Source organism: Typopeltis vanoorti, chromosome 4, assembly GCF_054136105.1.
Source record: "Typopeltis vanoorti isolate ZY-2024b chromosome 4, IOZ_Tvanoo_1.0, whole genome shotgun sequence".
Classification (NCBI taxonomy): Eukaryota; Metazoa; Arthropoda; class Arachnida; order Uropygi; family Thelyphonidae; genus Typopeltis; species Typopeltis vanoorti.
In genome coordinates this window covers 138,192,476-138,213,863 of record NC_143552.1, presented here as the reverse complement: position 1 = coordinate 138,213,863, position 21,388 = coordinate 138,192,476, and the positions used below count along the sequence as shown (strand labels likewise).

General features: G+C 36.1%; 1 protein-coding gene across 2 annotated transcripts in view; it reads left to right on the top strand.

The window, feature by feature from the left end:
* LOC150107706 (ubiquitin-like modifier-activating enzyme 6) overlaps positions 1–21,388 on the top strand; it is a 701,981-nt gene that overhangs the window by 227,127 nt on the left and 453,466 nt on the right. For both annotated transcript variants that reach the window (XM_090391479.1, XM_090391480.1), the window contains exon 12: positions 4,131–4,207. In XM_090391479.1, the coding sequence (XP_090247605.1) occupies positions 4,131–4,207 (77 nt within the window). The remainder of the gene's footprint in view (positions 1–4,130; positions 4,208–21,388) is intronic.

Below are 21,388 nucleotides of genomic sequence, written 5' to 3'. Positions count from 1 at the left end.
ATCAATAAAATACTCCATAAAACATCAACAAAAAAAAAATCTAGATTATAGTAAAACAGCCATCCCATACGTTAAAGGGTTATCAGAAAAAATCAACAGAATCCTACACCATTATAACCTCAATGCCACCTTTAAGTCACCTACTAAACTTAAAACCATATTCAACTCCTCTAAGGATCCTCTCCTCCTCTTGGCATATCCCGGAGTCTGTTGCATCCACTGTAACTTACTTTACATTGGTGGAACAGGACGTACAATCCCTACATGTAAGAAAGAACACATAAGACACATTAAATATTACCATTTTGGTGAAGCAGGTCTCTCTGATCATGCGCTCAACACCTTACATCAAATCGACTGGAAAAGCACCCGCTCTTTACACCATACAAAAACCTGGTACGAAAGAAAATTTAAGATAGCCTGCAAAATTCTGATAAACCACCCAAATATCAACAACAATGGCGGCATGAACATTCCAAGAATCTGGATGGCACACATTTAGCCTACTAATACATAAGATCTAGCATAAGTCAGGACTCTAGCCAACTTCTAGTTAGTATTAGAAATCATTCCATACCAACTGGTTGGAATGTACATGTATAATCATCATCATCATCAAATTCCTGCCATGTACCCTCAAGGGGTGTACAGGATATGATAGTACTACATGAAAAAAATTACATCATTACTAACTTCTTATCTACAGTTTTCCTCCAAATCAGTCTGTTACTTGTCAAGACTCCAACATTATCAGATCTTATATTTCTATCGTCTAAGGCACTTTGTACCATATCAATCCACCTATATCTTGGTCTTCCTCTGGGTCATTTTGCTGCCAACCTGGCAGAGAACACTTGTTTTGCTAATCTTTCCTTGCCCATTCTGTTTGAGTGACCATACCACCTGAGATTAGCTCTGCTAACGCATTCCTGGATGCTGACAATGTCAAGTTCTTTCCTAATATCCTCATTTTTAATATGATATTGCCATTGATGCCATCTGTTCATGCCCATAATCTTTCTCAGGACTCTCATATCTGTGGTCTCTAGTCTTTGGTCAAGTGTTTTACTTCTGACCCAGCTCTCAGATCCATAAGTTAAAACTGGTTTGAACACTGTCTTGTATACAGCTAATTTAGTGTTCCGACTAATTTCTCTCTTATTCCAAATGAATTTATTCAGTTGACTTCCCACCATACCAGCTTTGTTGATTCTGTTGTCTATTTCTATATTTAATTTACCGTCTTCAGTAAAAATCATGCCTAAGTAGCTGAAATGTTTCACTTGTTCCACAGGTTCTCCATTTGCAACACAGTTAACATTTTCAATGATTCTGCCTATTTTCATTGTCTTTGTCTTTTTATTGCTGACTTTCATACCATATCTATTACAACAGCTATTCAATTTAGTCAGAGAATCTTGCAGACTTGTAGCGGATTTATTTAGAAGTATAACATCATCCGCATAAAGCAAAGAGCTGACATTAACATCTCCAATTCTGATATCATGTTTAATACCACTTTCCTTCATAATGTGATCCATATAGATAATGAAAAACAGAGGGGATAATGTACATCCTTGTCTAACACCTCTTCTCTCCTTTTCTCTCTTATTCTATTTAAGTGTCCATATCACCTCAGATTATATAAATTATTTTCTATATATAGTATATAAATTATTTTCTATATATAGTATATAGAAAATAATTTATATAATCTGAGGTGATATGGACACTTAAATTAAATAGAATGAGAGAGAAAAGGTTAGCAAAACAAGTGTTCTTTGTCAGGATGGCAGGGAAAAGATACAGAAGAAGACCAAAATGTAGATGGACTGATACAGTAAAAACTACATTAGAAGAGAGAAATATAAGATCTGATAATATTGGAATCTTGACCGATAACAGGTTAATTTGGACAAAATTTGTTGATAGGAAGTTAGTAATGACATGACTTCTTCGTGCAGTATTTGATAACTAAATTATGATGATAGTAAGAAAAGGTAATTAGTCAGAACTCAGATAAATAATTAGATATGATCAAACACATATCTGATTATTAATATAAAAAGGAAAATTAATCATCTAGAGCGTAGGTGGCCAACAGCAGGCCCACAAGCCGCATGCAGCCCATAACATGATTTTGTGTGGCCCACGGCAGGATAAAAACTATATTAAACTATATGTATTACCTACATACAGCACCACTAAGTAATCATTTGGCTACTAGCAATCTTAATTCTAATTTTTATTAGAACAGGACAATTAGTCCTATCTCTATAATAAATTTAGGTTAATCCTTTATCCAAGTGTGAGCAAACAAAGTTTGCACCTGAAAATATCTTCAGGACTGGGGTAAGGTGGTACAACACTGGGGAACTCGTAGCAAAGGTGGACCAAGCTAACATTAGTCCTATATCAGTATCTCCCATAATGCAAAACATCTCCTTGCGGATATGTATAATGTTATGCATTAAGGGAAGGACCACTACCCAGACTAGTTTCGACCTTTATTGAGGTCTCTTCAGTGGGAGCCAGGCTCAGAAGTGGAGATACCAGGCAGAAGCAATGGCAAGGTCGTCTTTACCTATAGGAGTTGCCAAACGGTGTGTCACCTTTTTATTAAATTACTCTGGATTTAGAAAAAGATGTTGAAAGTTTAGGAGATGTGTGTTTTGCATTATGGGTGATACTGAGATTGGAGTGATGTTAGCTTGTCCACCTTTGCTATGAGTTTCCCAGTGTTGTACTACCTTACCCCAGTACTGAAGATATTTTCAGGCGAAAACTTTGTTTGCTCACATTTGGATAAAGGATTAAACTAAATTTATTATAGTCTAACCAAGTGAAAAATAAACTTTCAACATCTTTCTCTAAATCCAGAGTAATTTAATAAAAAGGTGGCACACCGTTTGGCAACTCCTATAGGTAAAGATGACCTCATCATTGCTTTTGCCTGGTATCTCCACTTCTGGGCCTGGCCCCCTCTGAAGAGACCTCAATAAAGGTCGAAACTAGTCTGGGTAGTGGCCCTTCCCTTAATGCATAACATTATACATATCCGCAAGGAGATGTGTTTTGCATTATGGGAGATACTTAGATAGGAGTGATGTTAGCTTGGTTCACCTTTACTATGAGTTGCCCAGTGTTGTACTACCTTACCCCAGTTCTGAAGATATTTTCAGGCGCAAACTTTGTTTGCTAGCACTTGGATAAAGGATTAAACTAAATTTATTATAGTCTAACCAAGTGAAAAATAAACTTTCAAAAATAATCCTATCTCATGATATAATTTGTCATGGTTTGACAATTTTATGGGTGAGTTTATCTTTTTATGGGTTTGTGGGTATCCAGATTTTCACTTTTCCAGAATATAAAACACTGTTCCTCATTGTGAAGCTAGTTAATTCATTATAGGTTGAAAAGTATTTTAATTTATCCTGGAAAAAATTTGATCTCATATTCTTGAATATATAAAAATGCATGCCGTTCTGACTTTTGCTACAGAGGTGCTGTTATCATTTAAACAACTTTCTAATTATTTTGTTGTTGCCTTTCTGTTCAATAAATATTTTTTTCCACTGTAAATCATTTTATTATGTTGATATGTTCATTTTCTTCAAAAAGAATGCAGTACATCCACAATTCCACACATGTTCTATATCTTGATTCAGTAATGATGTTTTATCCCTAGAGTTCTTCAGACCATCTTGTCATATGTCTATTCCTTGAGAGTAGTACTTGAGTATCCATGAAACCATAAGTATGAATATGAAACATTATATAACCATAATTATGAATGCAAAACTTAATTCTTTTTATTATTATTATTTAAAGTTATTGTAAAAAAATCCTTATTGTTTTACATTCCTCATAGTAAAGAATGGCTACTGGGAATAATTGTCAGTATATTCTTATAATAACAAAACAAGAAAAAATTCAATAAATTTGTGCAGTATTTCATATGAGGTTATGCTTTGCACATTTGGGAATTTAGAAATGCTTGAGTGATCAATCAAGTAGTTCTGCAATACTCATAAGATTGGCTATCTTTAAAAGAAAAATTATTGTTAATCTATGAATATTTTTACTTCATTTCTTCACCCTAAGAAGTGTTATAATATTTTCTGTAGGCACCACTTACCATTCATTTAGGAATGATGGCTTTGCATAGATTTAGCAAACAGAAATCAAGACTACCATACCCAAGGTAATGAATAGTTTATTAAATGATTTAATTTCATGTGTAGAAAATATGTTACAATAACAAGCGGTAGACCAGAAAGTCTTTCAAAAATAAATGAAGCTCTCTTTTAACCTTATGGTTGAATTTAGTTTAGTTTTGTCTGAAGCTAAATTCAAGCAATAGCTATACAAAAAATAAAACGAAAATAAATAAATAAAATAAAATAATAATACAATAGCATAATAAGAAATGTCACAAACAATTTGCAATAAAAGATGATTAAACATGAGGTTATTGCTTCTTCCATAAATAAACACCCATATGTAATTCCCACTGTTTCCAAAGCAAGTTTCTACCTGCTAGAACTCAAAATGTGGAGTACTGAGTGACTTTTTAGCTTTTAACTAATTCTGTTAAATTGTATTCTGTATATTTGTTGCATCTTGCCCCATGAGCAATTAATCATCTTCTTCTATGTATTTAATGCATATATTTGGATATCAGAAGATAGACTAAAAATAATATTCAAACCACATATCAGACAATCAACCCTCATCTGTTCACCTAAGGACAAACTTCTAAACTATACCTTCTCCCCTATGACTTGGCTTACTATGGACAGACAGAAAAATCTGTTAACATACTGCCCCATAACAAATCCATTTGCTACCCTTGTTATGGCAAGTCAGTACGAGTAGACTATGCTTTAGATACCCTGTCACACAGGATTAGATGTGAGAAAACACCAAAGTGCTATATAGAAGTTATTACAAGTTGGAGAACTGTGTTTGAAGTTGGCAGTATCAACAGTGAAGTTCAACAAACATCACTAAGTATGGCTATATTAGTCTATTAAAAATCTGGGGAATAGTCATTTTTAAGATCAACTTTAACCTGGCACCAGTAAATTTAATTTAATCGAACATTAGAGGGTGCCAAAATAGGACTTTAATTCATAATAGTGCTTTACAGTATAAACAACACCAAGAAAGGAAAAAAGAAGTAAATTTGTTAAATTTATTTATATTCATAACAGTTTCAAATTGTCTCCACTAATAATTGATTGTTAATGCCTCTTGACAAATTCTTTGTCAAGAAGCATTAACAAATTAACTGGAAGATAAATTATTAGATTATTTCTTATAGAAAGTACTTCCACATTTTTTTCATCTTGGTCAGTGGAATTCAAAAATGGAATCCAGTTGGAGTTGCAGATATTGTACACCCACAGTTCATAGAACCAGGTCTGGCAGATTGCCAGCAATAGTCAATTAATGCTGAAGGGAAGAAAGAGAAAGAAATAAAGGATGTACGAATTGGACATGCAAAATTTTCCAATTGTTATACAAGCAAAATAGTTAGCACTTTAAAAACTATAATGTTCATAAAAGAAAAGTTAATTATTCCGACCTGTAATAATAAACAACTCATTCCACAAGACGGATTGATTATCGGAATGGATTCTCCTTCTTCTGACATGCGCAGAAGTGTTGAAGGGTCTCGCATATGGGCATACAGTATTGAAGTCACCTAGAAAAAAAAATATTTCTAACCCAGCTCTCAGATGTATAATTAAATGTAATTATAGACAGAAATATAATTAAACCTGTATGTGGACATTCCACATACAGGTTTGTGGACTATCCTGTATACAGCTAGCTTACTGGTTTGTCCACAAGTATAACAGATGATGTTATAAAAGTATCATCTGCATAAAGAGAATTGAATATCTCCTATTTTAATATGAGGTTTAATGCCTTTTCTTTATAATGTGATTATAAGATGATGAATAACAGTGGAGATAGCATATGCACGTCTTACACCTGATTTTACATGAAACCATTTCGCAATACTCTCTAATAACTCTTTCACTTCTAACCAGATAACTTACGACTTAATTAGTATAGTCCACACACACACACACACACACACACACACACACACACACACACACACACACACACATTATATATGGTTAGTGTTCCATTTATACTATATAATGGTAGGTTGAACAGCACCATGATGTTTCCCACATCTATAAAACTTTGCTAATCTAATGTTGAACCCAGCCTACTCTTCAAGTTTCTTTTTCACAGTTTTTCTTAGCATCTTTTCAAGCATGTTTGCAGTTCTCGCATTCTGAAAGAAATATGCTGTATAACTAACCACTGCAAAACTTTTAAATCTCCATATTTGAGTATTTCTAGTTGAATATCATTTCTGTCTTTCAACATTTCAGTTTTTTGCTGACTTCAGAATATCTTTGTCTTTAGCTTTTTTTAATCATATACTGACTAATCACCAGTGTAGCCCAACCAGTATTTGCACCATGAAATTCACCACCCATGTAAAGAATTCTTGTGTGCATAGTGTGTGTTCACTTCACTGATCTTCTCATTCATTCTTACCTTTTTGATTTTGAATATTTATTTTTATTTTTTCCCACACAAATTTATACAAAGACGCATAATATTGATATGTTCAGCAACACCAAATTAGAGCATTGGTATACATAAATTTTAATTAAACTATCCTTTATCTAATTCTGTCTTAAAGTTACACAATTAATAATTTTATAATCCAACCATAAAGGCCATTCCACATATTTTCTACCATAACAGTAAAAAAATGATCTTTATATATTTGCTCTCTCTCTCTCTAACCACACTATCTTATCATTAGTATGCTCTCTGGAAGCTTTGTTCAAATAATTACAGAAAACTCTTGCTATCTATCTTATATATGCCCTGAACTAACTTATAAACTTACAATTTATTTTCATTTCCATCTCCCATTTGATACATCATATTACAACGGACCACTAATTTCTCATGACTATCATGATACACTGGTGTCTGAAAGTTAAGGATGAACTACATTTTTACTTAAATATAAAAAATTTTCATGACTACAGCCGAATGAGGACATAAATTTATTGCCAGCATACTAATAAATTATATTACATAAAAATGTTTTGTAAATTTAGTCCAAATCAAATTGCAATATGTTTTTTGGCAAAAGTTACAAATTTCCTAAGGACTTAGTTAATGAATTAATATACAGTGCTTACAGAAAACTATGCAGAGAGACATTTCAGTACAGAATATGTTCACTTCATACTGCATTGTACCATGCTTAGCACCTAGTGATTCATGAGTTCTTCATGCAAACTGGCCCACTCCTCCTTCAGAGCAAGGATAAGGCCTTGTTGGTTTACTGCAGGGGGATTTCGAGCAGCAATGAGTCTTCCAATTACATCCCAAACGTGTTCTGTGAGCTTGAGATCTGGAGAGCATGCTGGCCACTTGATTTGATTAATATCCTCGGTTTCCAGAAGTATCTCCACTGCTCATGTACAATGTGATGTGGCATCGTCATCTATAAGAATGAATTCTTCACTTACAGTACCACGGAACAATCGAACATGATATTTTGCAATATTACTCACCAGTCATCTTTTTCCAGCATTTGCAGCTCAGTGCATCTGTTAAGCATAATGCTTTCCCACATCATGACTCCAGCACCACCATATCTATTCCTTTCAAGGACATTCTTTAGATGTAAGCAGTACCACTTTCACGGCATTTCAATTGTCATCAAGAATCGGAGGACAAGACACCAATGGGCTAATGGGTGTCTTTCCTGACGTCCATTGGTGTCTTGTCCAATTTTTATGAATACACCATCACTGAAAACATGTTCTACAATAAGCTTTGGATAAAGGGATGCAAACTACAGGGCTTTGGATGTATAGGCTTACTTGTTATAGACTTCTTGCCACATTTTGCCTCTATCCATATACCTTGCTTGAATTGATACGCCACAACAAGTCGGCTTGAATGGAGCCGACTTGCTGTGGTGCATCGATTATGTTTTGCTGTTATAATCAAAAAATCCAATTCCAAACTCTGTCTATATCAGTAATTCTGTAGTCTTCTTGCTTTCCAGTAATTCTTTCCTGCATGAAATCATCCAGATGATGTCTTTGAGACATTGCAAGCCATCCAAATTTGCATCTTTATTCCTTCACGAAAAGCTTCCTTCAAACACAGCACACTGAGCACAGCCTTTTGCCTTTTATCCTGTTGAGTGCTGCTACGTGACCCCTTTGTATGCGATTCAAAAATTTGAATTTGTATCCACTTTCTACTCAGAATCATCTGTTATACAAATTGCCACAAGCTGATTCATCAGAATTTGTTGTAATCTTCAGTTGGAAACCCTTATTCAATATTGGTGTGATTAAAGATTTGTGTAATGATATAACTTCCTTACTCCTAGAAGTGAAGCTTTGTTAAATTAATCCTACAATGTGCTGAGCTCTGCTGGTTGTCTTCTTCTTATGGCTCTATGGCCAAATTGCATCTTAGACTCCTGGATTTGTTGCCCAAACCCTGTTTATCCGAAACTTTACTTCTCTAGTTTGGACATTGTAATATTATGTTGCTATCTTGACTAATGATGTCTATCCATCTTGTTCTAGGTTTTCCTTTTGGACTTTTACCAATTTTATTATTTATTGCCTTCTTAAAATTACAGTCATTTTCCATATGATAAACATGTCCTCCTGTTTTTTTTTTGATTACATTGGACAGTGTGGATTCTTTATAAAGCTGATATAACTCATGGTTGAACTGATTCTGCAGAAATATCATTCGCTGATCCAAATATTTTCTAAGGATTTTTCAAAAGTTGTCTTATCAATATGATTTCTGAACTTAAGAATTTAAGTCAATACCAACATACCCAAATTTTTATATTCATTGATTTTTTTCTAGAGATCTGAGATTAACATCTCCAATTTTTATATGAGGTTTATTGCCACTTTACTTGAGTGATTCATGTAGATGATAAATAAGGAAATAGCAGTCACTCTCGTTTTACCTGATTTTATCTCAGACCATCTTCCTGTAACAACTCTTTCAATACTAACTGCTGATTTACATTATATATATATAATGTATTACTCTGTATAATGTCCCATTTACACCTTGTAATTCTAACATTTGAACAACTTTTCTTGTGTTGTTTTCATAAACAACATGTTTATGAAACATAAAACTATTCATTATATTTCTCAACTGTTATTCAAATAAAAATATGATCCTGACTATTTGGCCTGAACCAACCTTGTTTTTCAACAAGAGGCTGTTTCCAAAATTTTTAGTAGATACTTACCATTATTAGACTTGGTTTTTGCTCAAGACTTTTTTGAGCAAAGACCAAATTCGTTTGGTCAGAAATGGTATTCATTTCTGTTTAGATTCTCTAGGATCAACTTTTTTTTTTTTTTCATGTCAGCTGCATTCTCTAATCATTCCAAAAATTCTTCACCTTTTTTTTCTTCCTTAGTAGAAAGGTAGAAAGTATGACATTTGGCAGAAAATAAGTCTCATTGGCCATTTGTCCACATCATTCTACTTGAAACTGTCTCCCATTCAAGATTATCTTTTGTTTGGTGATGAAGAAAGCTACTCCTTTCTATCTCTGATCACGATTATGTGAATATAATATCTTATATTTACTATTTAGAAACATGTCACCAGTTTTTGTTATCTTTGTTTTGTTAACACTAATATGTTGAAGCACTACTTCTCTAATTCTTGTTCCACATATTTTTTCATTTATACCATCTTAAGTAGATGGTGCCTGTCTTGAATTCTAATGTTGAGTTGGAGTTTCCGGTAGCTGAGTTTTCTCTGTTCACTTTAGTTCTCTGACAAAATCAGCTGGACCCTAGTTTAACTGAGCAATGTCCCAGCTGCCATGATATATTTTTTTCCATTTCTTTTGGTTTCAGCCAATTCAGAATAAATTTTGGTCAGCTAACTCCCAGTTTTCCAGCCTATCCTTGTTGGTTCAGTATTTAGGTTAACATTGTGTTTTGAGAAGGTGAGGATTGGATGTTAGGTTCAGCATCTAGCTCTGATTAGTTCTGTGCATTCCTTAGGAAACTTGGGTAATGTCTCTTTCTAGTTATTTAGCTTGGATCCATAAGTGATCCCTCCCTCCCACTGGTGACATATTTAAATAAGACCCAAGTCCACATTTATACTATTATTTCTAGTTTTTATTTTTTCCATTCTTCATTTTTCTTAGAATTTTAGTTAATTCATCTAGTATTATAGTTTCTACTTTGTTTATTTAATGTTATTTATTATCTTAAAATGATTAAAATTATCTTCCCATTAATTTTCATATTAACCATAATTATTATCATTATCTGAAAACTCCAGGTAGTCAAGAACTCATAGAGGAAGGCTGGACATCACCCAAAACTTCCTTTAAATTCATTCACACAAGATGCACTCATTACTTCAACAGGCAAGCTATTCCACTCACTCTGCTCTGTGAGAGAAAATTCTAGCTCTTACCCCTTTCTTAACCACGAACAAACTTACTTCCATGGATGCTCCTGCGTTCTCTTCCCAACTTCCATATAATGAAAAATTTCATCAGATGATATCCTACAACACCCATTCCTGAATCATATCACCCATCTATCTCTTGCTACCAGAGTCTGTAGACACAGGTAATCTGTCCTCATTGCTTGTCTGGGTGACTGAGTGGGTAGCATACTCACTCTCCAACCAACAGGTCATGGGTTCGAATCCTACTGTGGGCATGGATGTTTGTGATTGTCTTCAGAGGGGAGATAAATTTCATCACCCATGTGAGACCACTGCTCCCACTTATTGGAGGTGTGAAATGGCTTGAAAAAGTTCCATGTTTGGTCTGGAGCAGGGTTTCTGGGCTGTAAAAATAAAAAAAAAAATTATATATGTATATAATCGATAATTTCAAATCTGAAAACAAACCCCAACTCAACATCACCAGAGTTAAAGATCGGTACTATCAATGTAAGAAGCCTGAATGGCAAAGAAATGGAGCTAGCTGAGGAATTAGATAAGTACCAGATCGACATAATAGGGGTGACTGAAACAAAAAAGACCAAAACTGGTGAGATCTTTCTCAGCAATAAATACAAAATGTTATATTCAGGCAATGACAATCAAGGAAAAGAAGGAGTAGCCATAGTATTCAACACAAAATACCAGGCTAATCTTCTTGAATGGCAGTCAGTCTCAAGTAGAGTAATGTGGGCAAATATGAGAATGGGGAACTGGACAATGAGACTTATTTGTGCGTATGGTCCGACAGAAGGTTCTACTAAGGTAGAAGTGGAGGAATTTTTTGACGCTTTAGAAAAAGCAACTGACACAATGAAAAAGGAAAAGTTGGTCCTTGTTGGGGATCTAAATAGCACAGTAGGAAATGATTGTGAGACATACAAAAATATTTTGGGAAAATTTGGAGAAAAGAGCAAAGCTAATAATAATGGCAAATATCTGTTGGATTTCTGCTCAGGACATGGACTGGTTATTACTAACACCATGTTCCAACATAAAAATGTGCACAAATTCACATGGAGAGAAGAGGCTAGGAATAAGAAAAGTCTCATTAACTATGTTATTGTTGATAGTAATGTTTTCTCCCTGGTTCAGGACACCAGAGTGTACAGAGGATTTGAAATTGGAAGTGATCACTATTTAGTCTTGAGCAGGATAAAATTGAATTTCATATTGAAAAGAAAGACATGTAAGAAAGTTTTAAAGCGAATAAAAGTTGAGCAGCTCTCAGATGTGAACTGTAGATTAAAATACAGAAAGATTATTGAAAAGAAAATGAAAGAGTTTGAGAACAGGAATCAAACCTTGGAGATTCAGTGGCAGACTCTGAAGAAAACATTGATTGATTCTGCCAGAGAGGCATGTGGTGAGGTTGTGTGCAAGGATAAAAAAATCAGAACTCCCTGGTGGACACAGCAAGTTAAAGAGGCAGTGAAGGAAAAGAAGAAAGCATATCAAAAGTTCCTGGCAAATAAGTCAGCTTTTACTCTTACAGAATACAGAGACAAATGTAAGAAAGCTAAACAGTGTGTAAAACTAGCTAAACAAAAGTCATGGGAGGACTTTGGTAAGAATATAGAAAATAAATATCAAGAAGATGGCAAAATATTCTGGAGGTTGTTGAAGAAGCTTAGGAATGGAGGAAAGAGTGCTGTAAAAGGAGTTAGAGATGATAAAGGTGACATGAAAACAGGAGAAAAAGATATCCTTGAAGTATGGAGTAATTACTTTGAAAAACTGCTAAATGAAACAAGCAGTGATGACAGCACAGTGATAAAAAACACTGACCAGCCATGCAGTCAGGAATACATATCCATACTTGAAGTAGAAAAAGCCATCAAAGACTTGAAATGTGGAAAGGCAGCAGGAGTAGATGATATTCAACCAGAAATGCTGAAGTATGGTGGTATAAGAGTCTTACAGTGGCTGCACTGCATAGTTCAGAATGCCTGGACAGAGGGACATATTCCCAATGATTGGAGTAGAGCTCTCATAGTACCCATATATAAAAAGGAAAATAAAACTGCATGTGAGAATTACAGAGTTATTTCCCTACTGAGTGTTCCTGGCAAGATCTATGCAAGTATACTTGAGAAACGATTGAGAAGAATTGTGGAAGAAAAGCTTGGTGAAGAACAAGCTGGATTCAGGCCAAATAGAGGCTGTCAGGATCAGATCTTCACTTTACGACAAATAGTTAAGAAAGCATGGGAATATAACAAAGATTTGTATTTAAGTTTTGTCGATTTGGAAAAGGCATATGACAAGGTGCCAAGAGAGAAGCTATTCAATACGCTGCAGTTATGTGGTGTCAATAGGGCATTATATCAAGCAATACTTAGTCTTTATTTGAGTTGTAAGTCAGCAGTTAGAATTGAAGGAAGCACAGGAAGATGGTTTAATGTTAAATCTGGTGTGAGACAAGGATGTACATTATCCCCTCTGTTATTCATTATCTATATGGATCACATTATGAAGGAAAGTGGTATTAAACCTGATATCAAAATTGGAGATGTTAATGTCAACTCTTTGCTTTATGTGGATGATGTTATACTTCTAAATAAATCTGCTGCAAGTCTGCAAAATTCTCTGACTAAATTGAATAGCTGTTGTAATAGATATGGTATGAAGGTCAGCAATAAAAAGACAAAGACAATGAAAATAGGCAGAATCATTGAAAATGTCAACTGTGTTGTGAATGGAGAACCTGTGGAACAAGTAAAACATTTCAGCTACTTAGGCACGATTTTTACTGAAGATGGTAAATTAAATATAGAAATCGACAACAGAATCAGCAAAGCTGGTATGGTGGGAAGTCAATTGAATAAATTCATATGGAATAAGAGAGAAATTAGTCTGAACACTAAATTAGTATATGTATTAGTATATAAATATGTATACAAGACAGTGTTCAAACCAGTTTTAACTTATGGATCTGAGAGCTGGGTCAGAAGTAAAACACTTGACCAAAGACTAGAGACCGCAGATATGAGAGTCCTGAGAAAGATTAGAGGCATGAACAGATGGCATCAATGGAAATATCACATTAAAGTAAAAAAAAAAAAAAAAATTAAAATCACATTAAAAATGAGGATATTAGGAAAGAACTTGGCATTGTCAGCATCCAGGAATGTGTTAGCAGAGCTTATCTCAGGTGGTATGATCACTTAAATAGAATGGGAGAGTAAAGATTAGCAAAACAAGTGTTCTCTGCCAGGTTGGCAGGAAAACAACCCAGAGGAAGACCAAGATATAGGTGGATTGATACGGTACAAAGTGCCTTAGACGATAGAAATATAAGATCTGATAATGTTGGAGTCTTGACAAGTAACAGACTGATTTGGAGGAAAATTGTAGATAGGAAGTTAGTAATGATATAATTTTTTCATGTAGTACTATCATATCCTGTACACCCCTTGAGGGTACATGGCAGGAATTTGGTGATGATGATATAATCGATAAAAATAGTAAAAAAAAATCCCCACCCTACCCATTGTACAAATGTACTATAGGTTTACTAATGACCTTTTGTTGGCAGGAATCACAAAAAAAAAAAAAAGAAAAGAAAGAATAATCTAAACTCCATAATCCTGATATAATCTTTGTAACTCATCTTTGCATTCTTTCCACAGCAGTTCTTTATCCTCTTGGAACCCAGTAGACCAAATCTGCACACAGTAGTCTAAGTGTAGTCTTATTCAAGGCTTGTAAAGGGGCAAAATGACTTCTTATCCTTACATGTGAGGACTTGAAAGTATTGTTAAAGGCAGCGAAAGAAAAGAGTGACAGAGTTAGGATGGTGAGACTGTTGCTGCTGTACGACAGAGAGGAGTTCATAAGGAGGGCCATAATCGCATATGACTTTATGCGCAGCTTATTCAGACGGTGTGGTGTGGAATGAGTTTGATGGGCGAAAGGATTTATACAAGATGGATATCCTGCATTTGAATGGATTCGGTGTGCTGAGACTGGAAAAAGTGTTGCTGAATGAAGTGAAAATGGAAGTGCAGAACCATGGAAACTAGAACTACCAAGGAGGGGGGGGGGAGTGGATATGCGGACATCAGTGAGACAGTTGAGTGTAAGAATGTATATAATGTACTCGAGCCAGTACTAAGGACAAAAAATCGGAATGGGATAATTAGAATAACGTATCAAGATAGTGATGGGACAAAGGGACCACTGCATTTCATGTATACCAATGCCAGGAGTATTAGGAACAAGAAGGAAGAATTTTTGGCCTTGATTGGCTCTTCCTGGCCACAGGTTATTGACATTAGTGAAACATAGCTGATGGAAGATGATATAGTTATTGGGATAGAATGTGTGTTTAGGAGGGACAGAGAGAATAAAATGGGGGTGGACGTGTTATTGATGATAGCTGATGAACCTCAACCAAGGAGAATCGAAGTTGTATCGCAGGATAGTGAAAAGAGCTCATTTGAGGTTATTTGGTGTGAGATTGAGACTGGCAGAACAAAATATACAGTTGGTTATGTATATTATTTCTGGGAAAACTCCCATGTTACTCCTCTTAATAAACTATTATAATTACAGCTATTTTGCCTGCTTCAGTTTAGGAGTGCCCCTGTTTAAATGTCATTGGCTATTTACTCATTAATTCTTAGGGCATTGTAGATGTAAATTTACCAAAAAGTATATGTAGCATAAGGAAGAGAAATTACACATACCTTTTTCTGGGTGTTGCAGCTTTTCTTCTCTCTGCGATGTCCAAAAACTACCGAGTGTGTGGAAGGGGGGGGGGTAGGCAATTTGGGAGAATTAAATTAGAAAAACCCGTTTTTTTTTTTTTTCAGTAATATATATATATATAAACATATATATTATATTACTATATTATATAGGGTGGGGGAAAAGGTGAAAGGTTGATTTATTATATAGGGAAGGGGTTGATGGGGTGCAGCCCGTTTCGACTAATTCTTGGTCGTCATCTGAACACATTGGGAAAGTGGATGCTATGTCAGTTCGGGTAGGTGCTTCTGTTTTTGAAATGTTTGTGTTATCACCTATTGGTCGGGGTTGTGACCTCAATTTTATGTTGTGAAGCTTCCAAACCACGGAGATTATGTAGGGCCTGTGTATGTTGATAGAGTTCGCGTCACATTTTATGGCTATTGTTTCCGATATTCTTAGCATTGTTTCGTTGTCTTGTCTGTCTACATGATGGCCTTGTCGATCTGCGGGGTATGTTTTTGTTCAAGGACGTGAACCGCTATTTCCGTTTTTCCTGTGCTTTGTATTCGATTTTTCTTTTTGATTATATGTTTTTTAGTGTTTAAATGTTCTGGAATAGGGATGTTGCAGTCACGGACAAGACTACAAGGGCAAGACTACAAGTGTTCTTGTAGTCTTGCCCATAAAGACCTGATGGTGGAACCTGTGTAGGTGATATCACAGCCTTTTTGGCAGGGAAATTTATAGACTAAATTTATAGATTTATAGGTAGACAGACAAGACAATGCTAAGAATATCGGAAACAATAGCCATAAAATGTGACGCAAACTCTATCAACGTACACAGACCCTACATAATCTCCGAGGTTTGGAAGCTTCACAACATAAAATTGAGGTCACAACCCCGACCAATAGGCGATAACACAAACACTTCAAAAACAGAAGCACCTACCCGACCTGACATACCATCCACTTTCCCAATGTGTTCAGATGACGACCAAGAATTAGTCGAAACGGACCGCACCCCGTCAACCCCCTTTTTCCGCTTCCCTATATAAAAAATCAACCCTTTCACCTTTTACCCCACCCTGTATAATATAGTAATATAATATATATGTTTATATATATATATTACTGAAAAAAAAAAAAAAAGGGTTTTTCTAATTCAATTCTCCCAAATTGCCTACCCCCCTCCACACACTCAGTAGTTTTTGGACATCACAGAAAGAAGAAAAGCCGCAACACCCAGAAAAAGGTATGTGTAAATTTCACTTCCTTATGCTGCATATACTTTTTGGTAAATTTACATCTACAATGCCCTAAGAATCCATGAGTAAATAGCCAATGACATTTAAACAGGGGCACTCCTAAACTGAGGCAGGCAAAATAGCTGTAATTATAATAATATATACAGTTGGGTTTTGCTATAGACCAAGTGATGGAATAGATGGTGGAGATAGTATGCATAAACAAATTGATGAAATGAGTAGAACGAGGGTAATTATTATTGGGGATTTCAACTATGGTAGCATTGATTGGAAGTAGGAGAGGACACATGTGAGGAAGGAACTCGATTTTATTCAGTTATTAAGCGATAACTATCTGAGACAGCATGTAATTGAAAATACTAGGGGTTTGAGAGTGCTTGACCTGGTAATAGCATCTGAGAATTTGACTGTAATGAATATGACCATGTTGCCACCTATTGGTGAGAGTGATCATAAGGTCTTGACCTCCCAGGTCAAGACCTTATGATCACTCTCAATTAGGAGATTGCTTGGATCAGTGCCATGGCATGTAAAATTGCAAGGGCTGGATGTCGATAGAGCATGGGAAGTGGTCAAGGAGCATTTACAGGAGGTATGGCTGATTGTATACCTAAGGTCCGAATAGTAAAACAAGTAGGGGTTAAATGGATGAATAACACCATTAAGCTTGAGCTGCAAAAAAAGAAACAACTGTGGATCGAATTTAAAGAGAAAGGTGACCTGCAGGCACACGAATGGTATAAAGCGCAGGCCAGAAGGGTAACGAGTGTGGTAAAAAAAGCAAAAGCGAATTATCAAAGGAAACTAGCTATGCAAGCTAAAGAGAATCCCAAACAGTTCTTTCAATATGCTGCAAGCAAAAAAACAACTGTACATGGTAGAATGATTTTAAGGAATGACCATGGTAAGGAGGTCACTGAATCAGTCGATATAGTGGAATTACTGATTGACCGCTTTGCAAGAGTATATCATCCAGATGGTGACATTGAAAAATGAAAGAACGATTAGGTTATACAGGAATTGTGATGAATGAAGTGGAGGTGAATAGTCTATTACAGAACCTTAATGTGAATACATCTGTGGGATTGGATGGTATACCGGCACGGGTCTTACGTGTAGTGGCTAAAGAATTATCAGTGCCCTTGACCATGTTGTTTAATCTGAGTCTCGGGTCTGGTTTAGTCCCGAAGGTGTGGAAAGAGGGGAAAATAGTTCCACTGCATAAAGGAGAATCCAAGGCTACTGTTGCAAATTACCGATTGATCAGCATATCAGGAGTCATTGTTAAGGTCTTGGAGAAAGTGGTCTAGGGAAAAATAGAGGAATGGATTGATGAAAATGAGATACTGTATGAGGGACAGCATGGCTTTGTGAAGGGTAGATCATGCCTCAGTAACTTGCTCAAGTTTTATAACACGGTGACAGCTTAACTGGATAAGGGTAATGGGTTTACGGTGATACTGCTGGACCTGGCAAAGGCCTTTGACAGGATTCCACATGGAATTCTAATCCATAAACTACAACATATGGGAATGGATATAGGGTTTGGTGAGGCAGATAGGTGGGTGGTTGATGGAGAGATATCAGGGAGTAGTTTATTCAGGAGTAGAATCCAAAAGGTGGCCTGTGACTAGTGGTGTGCCACAGGGTTCTGTTCTTGGACCACTGCTGTTTAATTTGTTCATTAACTATATATGGAAGGATGTAAGAGAAACAGTTAATTTGTTCGCTGATGATGATGCAAAGTTGGCTAGGGCAATAGTGAATGCAGATGTCAAAATCTTGCAGCACGACTTGGATAGTTTGGAGGACTGGGCTAAGGAGAATGGATGTCAATTTAATGTGACAAAATGTAAGGTTATGCATTTTGAGGTGAAAAGATTAGTAGCAGTACACCACATTGGAAGTGTACTCCAGAGATTGATGAGGCCAGGGACTTGGGAGTGTTGGTGGATAAGGAGATGAAGTTTAGGGGACACATTGCAAAAGTGGCTAAATCAGCTCATCAACTCACTTGGTTGTTGAAAAATACTTTGATGAGCAGAGACAAGCAAGTTATTGTACCTCTGTACTGAGCCTTGATAAGACCTCATCTCGACTACTGTGCCCAGATTTGGTCACCTAGGTTTCTTGATGGGGAGGAGGTGGTGAGGATCCAGAGGCGAGTGACCAAGATGATAGCGGGTCAATGAATGAACCATACGAGAACAGGTTGAAGATTTGTGTGTTGCAGAAATTAGTTGACAGGTAGAAAAGGGGAGATATGATTGAGACATTCAAATTGCTAAAGGATTTCTATAGGATTAATTCAGATGATATATTTGAGATCCGGACTGGTGGTGGAAGAACTAGGGGACACCTGTGGAAGCTGGGAAAAAGTGTGGTTAGCAAGGGAGTTAGAGCTGGATTCTTTACTTTTAGAGTGGTAAATGAGTGGAATAAGCTGCCAGAGTCTGTTGTGGGTGCTATGATGGTGAGTGAGTTCGAGGCAAGGTATGATAGATACTGTGAGAATGTCGTATAGTTGTGTGGACATGATGTTTAGGGCCTCCCTCGATGAGTCTAAGGACTCCCTGAAGCGCCCGTAATAATAATAATAATAAATTTAATGGAATGAATACAGTACAAAGAAAAATACGTAATCATTTCAGTATTTTGTCTCTGTCACAGAGACATCTTTAGAAATACAATGTTAAAATTGAATAATACACACAAAAACACACACACATAGCAGTAAGTGGAAGAAAATACACTCGTGTTCATAGAAACAGCATCACTTGCAGTAATCATGTTTTTTGGTAATTAAATTTGAATGCCTACTTGAGAAGGGATAATAACATGATAATTGTCATAAATAATGAAGAAGGTTATATAAGATTTTTATTTTTGATTAATATTTGGCTCTTTTTAGTATATGAAACTTTGCAAATATTTCATAACGGAGTGGATATTTTTCACTGGAAAAACAAATACCGGTATCAAAATTTAGTTCATCTACACAGTTTTACTAACACTCAAGCTAAAAATTATTCACTTTTTGCTGTTTAGTACCTCGTGGTCTTCCTCTTGCCTTTATTGCAGTTTGACATAGACAAAATCAGTTTCTTGATGGATGAAACAATCAATTCATGGTTTCAGCGTAATGGCTTATTGGAGTTTCTGAAATGTTTTCAGCTTTTTCTTGTGTACTTCAGTTTCCATTTGATACCACAAATTCTCAATTGGATTGAGATCTGGGTTGTTTCCTGGCCACAGTAGTCGCTGAATTGAGTATTTCATTGAGTCACTTATTAACCTGCAACAAAAACTAAAGCTTTTTAAGTACTAATCTCAATTCATATGGTACATTTTATGGTTATAATAGCATTACTTACACTTTTTGCCCTATGACAAGAGGCAGAGTTATCCTGAAAGATGCATTTCATTCTTCTTCTAAAAATTTCTGCTACACTTGTGTATTCACTGAACCTTTTGAAATGCAAGCGACCAACACCATTATACGACAAGCAGCTCCAGATCATCTGACTGGCTGAGAACTTCAATGTTGATATCAGACAATCAGGGTTGAATTTTTCCCCTCATCGTCTCCAAAATGTCTGTCTGCCGTTGACACCCTGCAAGTTAAACTTTTCTTGTCAGAAAAAAAATGACTGTTTTCCACTGATCAGATGTCAATTTGGCATGCTCTTTGCACCAGTTTAACTGAGCCAATCTCATTTTTTTTTTTTTTTTGGTTTATAGGGCTTCTTTTTAGGGTGCCTGGCTCTCACTCCTTGTCGAGAGTCTTCTCTGACAGTTACAGAGCTTGTCACAACTCCTGTGTTTGTTCTTTCCAATATCACTTGAGTTTTCCAGATGATACACAGCAATTTTTGAGTCAGAAAGGCTTTATTACTGGATCTTGGCATGGCATAGACCAGTGGTCACCAAAGGGGTCGATATAACATTGTTAGGGTACATGTGTAGAGGCTTAAGTACTGTGAGGACATCATGTTGGAGGCTTAATGGATTTTTTACAACACTCAAAAAGAATTAAAATAGACTTTAATACTTCCTATATTTCGTCCTAGTCACTAGGACATCTACGGGGATTACAAAAAAATTAATGTAACATATGCACAAATAACAAACACTACTAAGCCCAACCACGTGGGTGACACTAAAGTCCTATCTAGGTAGAGCGCCCTCTAAGGGCAGTAGTAGGTGGCCTGGAATGTAAGGTGGGAACCCTGGTGATGAGTGTTTCCCAAATCTTCGGAAGCTTAATGCAACCATATTTATTGAGATTTGGTTGGTTTTTGAGAGCTGCTGCTGCTTCTAAGAAAAGTCTCTCTTTCTTGAATTTGCTGTGGTGGAGCATGGTGGTTTTCTTCCATGATACTCTGTGGGTGGTGTCCAAAACATGGTCAGCCAAGCCTGAATGGCCATAGTTGTGTTTGCAGATGTAAGACTTGTGTTCCTCTAGATGGATGGATGCTGATCTGCCTGTCTGTCCAAAGTATGCCAGCTTACAGGAACAGGGTACTTTGTAAACTCCAGGCAGAGAGAGAGGAGGGAGCTGATCTTTCATAGAACGGATAAGGGTAGCCAGTTTGCGGTGTGGCTTATATGCTGTGTGTAGATTGTATTGTTTTAGTATCTTGGCTATTTTTTCAGATGTGCCACGGATGTAGGGTATGGTGATGGCATTTTTAAAATCTTGTTGACGAGAAGGAAGGGGAATGGGGGAGGAGTTGATTATTTTTTTGATACTGTGATCGCTGTAGCCATTGGAGAGGAAAGTGCTGTGTATGTGGTTAAGCTCATTAGTGAGGGCGGTTCCACTGGAACAAA